Here is a 6973-nt window from a genome sequence, read left to right as displayed (position 1 = left end):
CTTCAATATCTTCATCCAAAACAATAGTATTGGCTTATCCTTTGAAGAAGAATTGATTTGACTTTGAAGTAGTTTCAAACTACTTTTGTCCAAGTTAAATCAATTCATTAATTCTCGTGTCAGCTTAGTAATAGTAACATTAAATTCAAAGAGGCATCCCATAAATGGAAAAGCAACCTTAAATTTATCAATATCAACAAAGAATTCTTCCAAATTTTCTTGTGAGCTTTGTAGCCAACTTACATAATTCACTGGGTATAATCAAAATCTTCTGCACATTAATTCATGTTTATTTGTTTCTTTGGTACCGGGGATCGAACTTGGGTCCTTGTGCTTACGCAGCAGGTGGTGAAACCACTGAGCTAAATCCCCGGCCCCACATTAATACGTGTTAAAAAAATGTGTAAAATAATCATTGTATCATGAAGTGCTTCAGTTGCAATAGAAATTTTCAGTCTTGGATAGCTGGGAAACAAATAAGCTTTTCCTTTTCTTGGGGGAATGTGTGATATTTTTCCATTGTTTTGTCTTTGGTCACTGAATATCAGGGGAGCTTTTCACTGCACTGAGAGATCTTGACCAGGAGTCAGCGCACACTGACACGTTGTAAAACTCCTCTGTGATTCAACCAAGCAGAGTGGCAGAGAACACAGGTCATCAAGTTCACTGTCTTCTTTTTCTCTTTGATATATACACTAATTTTTTTTTCAGATTAGGCTGAAACTTTTCTTTCACAGATGTGAAAAAAAATTTTTAAAAATAATCTGAGTGATTTTTTGAGGCTACCAAAGGACTTTTGGGGAGCTAATTTAAAAGTCTTTTGTGATAAAATGTGCCAAAGGTATGACTGACTGATGAATGAATGGACAGCTCATCTAAAGCAAACAAAAGTCTATTCATAGGGCCAGGGATTTAGCTCAGTGGTTTTGCCGCCTGCTTCGCAAGCACAAGGACCAGAGTTCGATCCCCAGTACCAAAACAACACCAACGAAAGTATATTTATAATTTGTGAACGGTGAATTAATTGATCTTTGATACCCTTAGGTCTTGTATTCTGTGGGCAAGTTTTTGGTAGCTTACTTGAAAATCTTCCCTTTTAGCACAATGTCTTCAGTGGTCTTTTCCTCATAATTTTCCAACAAAATTTCCATAACTAAGATGCTTATTTCTTCTATTGTTTCACTGCATAAAAATAACGTTGCTGTTTTCTGTCAGAAATCAAGCTATTTTATAGTTGGCCCAAGTTACAAGCTCAGTTCCTGGTACAAATTGTTTATAGAATTTTTAAAAATTATGATTTTAGTTGACAGATTTATCATTTCTATTTCGACTATTGAGAGGAAAATTTTAATTAGATTTATTATGTGTTTGCCAGAAATGTCTCCTAATATTATCTGGTTTATTATTTTAAAATATTTTACACAAAAGAGCTATTGCTTTGTTTTGTTTTGCTCTACCACAGCCCCTTTGTGAGTCTTTGTGGAATTTGCAATATGTGTTCTTTCAATATTTTTCTTTCTTTTCCATTCCGTCATGGCTGCGGCTCCTGTATCGCCACTTGATTCGATAATATACCTCGGTATAAAAGTTTAAATTTTGTCTGTGCTTATCTTTTAAACTGGAAAAAGGAATTAATTATATCATAATGAAAATAGGAATATTTCAATTTTCTGGCCAGTTACAATTCACACATCACTATTTACAGTGCTATCTATGTAAAAATATTCAAATATATACAGTACTGTGTCCCTATGGTACATAGAAAAATATTCAAATTGAATCAGTTCACTGACATCATCTAGAGGTGTTAAAGTGTTTTAGTGTGTGTAGCATAGATGGTTCTTTTGTGGTACTGAAGATTCAACCCAGGGGCTTTGCACTGAGCCCTTTTTATTATTTATTGTGAGACATTCTCACTAAGTTGCCCAGGTGGGACTTGAGTTTGTGATCCCCCTGCCTCAGCCACCCTCAGTGCTGGTATTACAGGTGAGCAACATCATGCACACCTTATGGATGGTTCTTGACCTACAATGGTTCAACTTAATGATTTTTCACTTTTATCCTGGTAGAAAAGCAATAAACACACTCTAGAAAGCACACTTTGAGCTTTGAATTTTGATCTTTTCCTGGGTCAGGAATATGCAGCACTGCCACTCTTTATGGGTACTGGGCAGCTACGGCAGTGAACTGCAGGCCTCCCAGGCAGCCACAGGGTCTCTGGGGTAAAGAACTCATACTTGGAGGTGGCTGTATTCAGTACATTTGGACCCCATGCTTTCAATTTTCAGCTGGTTTATTGGACGTGACCCCACTGTATGCCAAGGGGCACTTGTACCAGAAATAATCAGATACATCCATCTCACAAACCGCAATCTAATAACGTTTTACAGAATGCAGTGGTTGGGGTTGGGGATCTAGCTCAGCGGCACTGTGCCTGTCTCGCAAGTGCATGGTACTGAGTTCGATCCCCGGTATAAAAAAAAAAAGAATTCAGGACCAGGGATTTAGCTCAGTGGTTCCACCACCTGCCTTTGAAAGCGCAAGGTCCTGAGTTTGATCCCTGGTACAAAAAAAAAAAAAAAAAGAATTCAGTGGTTAAAGAAAGTGCGGTTCTATCACAATAATAAAGTTGCTTAATGGGAAAAATTTTGCACTGTAGTTTTAAAATTCAAATTTATGTAAATTAAGTACAATTTAAAGTTAATTCTGTTGTACTAGCCACACATCATGTGCCGACCAGCTACATGGGGCTAGTAGCTGCTGTGTTGGACAATTTCATATAAATGGAATTATTTAGTATATACTCTTTCTTTCTGGTATCTGTCACTCAGCAGAATTATTTTAAGATTTTGCATTCTATGTATATCAAGAGTACATTCTTTTTATTGTTATATAGTATTCCTTCGTATTGGATATACCACAATTTCTTCATCTTTTTGATCTGAAAATGTAGGTTGTCTCTAGTTTGTGGCTATTACAAATAAAGGTACTATGGGTATTTGAGGAATGCTTCCTGTGGGATAGGCCTTCATTTTTTCTTGAATAAATACCTAGGAACTGAATGACCAGGTCACCTACCATGTGTATGTTTAACCTCTTACAAAACTGTCAAAATATTTTCCAAAGTTGTTATATCAATTTACATCCTCACTAGCAGCCTATAAGGTTCCATTTTTTGTACATCTTTGTCAACACTTAATGTGATCAGCTTAAATTTTAGCCATTCTAAGGGGGTATATAGTAATATCTCATTGTAGAGGTGTTTTGTTGTTTTTTGGTACTGGGGATCAAACTCAGGACCTTGCACTTGTGAGGCAGGCGCGGTACCACTGAGCTAAATCTCCGGCCCTCATTTGTAGTTTTAAATAAAATTTTTCTAGTGACTGAGGATATTAAGCATTCTCCCTTCTACTTTTTTTTCTTTTTCAAAAAAGAACTTATTCAAATCCTTTGCCCAATTTACCTAGAGAAGAGGGAGAAATTGACTTATGATTCAGTTTTATGAACTCTTCATGTATTTTAGATACAAGTTCTTTGTTGGATACATATTTTGTAGATTTTAGCCCTTTCTAAAGTAGCTTGTCTTTTTATTTAATGGTACCTTTCACAGTGCAAAATTTTATAATTTTGATAAAGTCCAATTAATCAATATTTCATTTTTGCAAATTATGGATTTTGTGTTGTATCTAAGGACTCTTTGCCTAATCTAAGCTCACAATGATTTCCTTCTATGTTTCCTTCTGAAGGTTTTAGTTTTACATTTCTCATTTAGACCTACGATCTTTTTTGAGATATACGTATATTTTTTGTATAAGCTGAGGTTAGGTTGAAGTTCATAAACTTTTGCAGGTGAGTATCCAATATTCCAGCAATGTTTTTTAAAAGATTATCATTAATTCCTTTGAAATGACTTTGCACCTCTCTCAAAAATCCATTGGCTCTTCTGCTTCTGTCCGCCATCGCGTGCATGCGCTTGCCTCCGAGCCTAACCATGTCTTCTCACAAGACTTTCGGAATCAAGCGATTCCTGGTCCAGAAGCAAAAGCAGAATCGTCCCATTCCTCAATGGATTCGGATGAAGACTGGTAATAAAATCAGGTACAACTCCAAGAGGAGACACTGGAGGAGGACCAAGCTGGGACTGTAAAGAATTGAACATGAGATGCAGCATATTTCTCCCCCGAGAGTCACAAAATGATACATTCTTTATCACGGTTGAGATTACCATATCAAGCTTAAATACGATTGGCTGGACAGTTGAATGTGCTTAATCAGGAATCTTGTTCTGTGATCGCACTGAGTCAACAATAAATGTTTTGAAACCTTTAAAAAAAAAATCCTTTGGCTGGGGCCAGGGATGTGGCTCAGTGACACTGCACCTGCCTGGCAACCACAAGGTTCTGAGTTTGAGTCCCATACCGAAAAAAAATCCATTGGCCATATTTATGTGGGTTTATGTCTACTTTCTATCCTTTTGAACAGATATATTATATTCTGTCTTATTGCTTTGATCTATGTGTCTACTTATCTTGTTGCCAATACTACATTGTCTTGATTGCTATATACTTACATTAAGTCTTTAATTTGGGTAGCATAAATTTTCCAACTTTATTCTTTTTTATGTTTAAAAGGCTTAGTTCCTTTGCTTTTACACATAAATTTTAGAATTAATTTGTATATATCTACAAAAGTTTCGGAATGATTTTGATTGGTGTGTTAAGTTTACAAGTCAGAGAGTATTGATACCCTACCTACAACTACTTTCTACTTTGTAAACATGGTATACCTTTTGGTTTATTGAGATCCTTCTAGATTTCTTTTAGTTATTTCTAGTACCAACATTCTATATATGTTCGATAGTGTTATACCTAAGCATCTCATTGTTTTTGGTGCTAAATGGTATTTAAAAATTTTCCATTTCCAATTGTTTGGCTAATACATAGAAGTATGATTGCATGTTGCTCACTTTATAAATTTATTTATAGCTCTAGTATTTTTTTCTGTATATTTCTTGAGATTTTTCTATGGAGATAATCAAGCATGCTGTTCCAATCTGCATACTCTATATATTTCTTTTCTTACTTTATTGCCCTGGCTTATTCCTCCAGACAATGTTGAATGGAAGCAGTGGTATGCACTTGTAGCTACTTGGGAGACTGAGGCAGGAGGATAACTTGAGCCCAGAAGTTTCAGAGCAGCCTGGGTAACACAGTAAGACCTCTTGTTTCCAAAGAAAAGGGATGAAAGTGGACATTTTTGTTCCTGAATGTAGAGGGACAGTATTCAGTCCTTTACCAGTAATTGTGATATTAATGCTGAGGGGTTTTTTTTGTTTTTTGTTTTTGTTGTTTTTCTGGGACTGGGGATTGAACTCAGGTCCTTGCGCTTGCGAGGCAGGCAGCGGAACCACTGAGCTAAATCCCCAGCCCAATGCTGAGTTTTTGTAGCTCCCTTTATCAGATTGAAGAAGTTTCCTTTTATTTCTACTTTGATGAGAGTTTTTTAAAAATACAGAATGGATGTTAAATCTTCTCAAATGCTTTTTCTGCATTCACTGATAATGATCATATCAATATATTGATATTGTATATATCAATTAATGATATCAATATATTGATAGCTTTTATTCTGTTAATAAGCTGTTACTATAGATTACATTAATTTTCAGATGTTGAGTCAGCAGGATGAAACTCCTATGGTTGTGATCTTTTACTGTTTTACATATTTTGGGTTCAGTTTGCTGTCTTTTTCTCTTCTTTTGAGGATATTATGTCTATGTTTCCAGGTCTGATCTCTCGTACTTTTACAGTCTGGTTTGGATGTAAAGGTAATGCTGCTGGCCTCAGATAACAATTTTGGAAGTATTCATTCATTTTCTCAAAGAGACTCTGTAGGGATTGCGGGGGTTTTTCCCTTAAATCTTTGGTAAAATTCTCTGGAGAATTTTCTACGACTGGAGATTTCTTTTCCTTTTTTTAATTTTTTTTGGTACTGGGGATCAAACTCAGGACCTTGTGCTTGTGAGGCAGGCACAGCGCCACTGAGCTAAATCCCCAGCTCTTGGAGATTTCTTCTTGTTAGGTTTTTGACAATGAATCCAATTTCTTTAATAGTTTGAGACTATTCAATTATTTATTTACTTATTTATTTTTACTCTGAGTGAGATTTGATAGCTTGTGGTTTTTGAGAAATTGGTCTGTTGGTTACTTTTCTCTCATTGCTGAGACAAAATACCCGACACCCAGAGTTAGAGGGGAAGGGGTTTATTTGGCTCATAGTTCATAGAGGTTTCAGTCCATAATCAGCTGGCTCCAAGGCGGAGTGGCACATGGCAGAGGGGCATCACAGAGGAGAAACAGTTCATGGTGCCCAGATAGTAGCAAAAGCAACAAGGGCCCTTAACAGCATCTTTCTGCCTCTTTTAACCCATCCAGACCACCGAGATTAGGGCGGTGCCAAACCAGTCACTCATGTGTAGTGGTTTAGTAATCACACGCCCTTAATCCTAGCATCACACACTCTAGATTCACCCACCCATGACTGCATGAGGCTTTGGGGAATATCTAGACCCAAACCATAACAATCTATTTCATCTAAATTGTCAAACTCATGAGCGTCAAGATGTTTCTACTAGTGCTCACTTCGGCAGCACATATACTAAAAAAAGTTGTTTCTAGAACCACCCCCTCCCCGATACTGGGAAATGGAATCCAGGGCTTTGCATGTGCTAGGCAAATGCTCTATCACTGAGCTGCATCCCCAGCCCCTCCCTCCCCTCCATTCCTTTCCTTTTCTTTCTTTCATTTAGCTAGAGGTTTAGGAATACAAATTTTTAAAGAACTGGCGTTTGGTTTACTTGATTTTTCTATTGTTTTTCAATTTCACTGATTTCTGCTCTTTGTTATTCCTTTCTTTGTACTTGCTCTGAATTTATTTTACTCTTGTTTTTATAGTTTCTTGAAATGAAAGCTGA

The 6973-nt window shown here is 36.5% G+C and overlaps 1 protein-coding gene across 1 annotated transcript; it reads left to right on the top strand.

Annotated features, from left to right (window-relative positions):
• The first annotated feature begins 3944 nt into the window (after window positions 1–3944).
• On the top strand, window positions 3945–4337 carry LOC101699403 (large ribosomal subunit protein eL39). Its single transcript, XM_004840042.3, has one exon. It carries the CDS (start codon window positions 3968–3970, stop codon window positions 4145–4147), a length of 180 nt encoding a protein of 59 aa, XP_004840099.3. The 5' UTR covers window positions 3945–3967; the 3' UTR covers window positions 4148–4337.
• Window positions 4338–6973: the final 2636 nt, after the last annotated feature.

The sequence above is a fragment of the Heterocephalus glaber genome, unplaced genomic scaffold (genome assembly GCF_053883595.1).
Source record: "Heterocephalus glaber isolate CG9 unplaced genomic scaffold, H.glaber_assembly_v1.0 deba00001610, whole genome shotgun sequence".
Classification (NCBI taxonomy): Eukaryota; Metazoa; Chordata; class Mammalia; order Rodentia; family Bathyergidae; genus Heterocephalus; species Heterocephalus glaber.
The sequence above is the reverse complement of the archived record's forward strand: the minus strand, read 5'-3'. Positions and strand labels throughout refer to the sequence as shown.

What these genes read in the sequence shown, in the direction of transcription:
- LOC101699403 (XM_004840042.3), top strand. Translation starts at nt 3,968, where the DNA reads ATGCGCTTGCCTCCGAGCCTAACCATGTCTTCTCACAAGACTTTCGGA.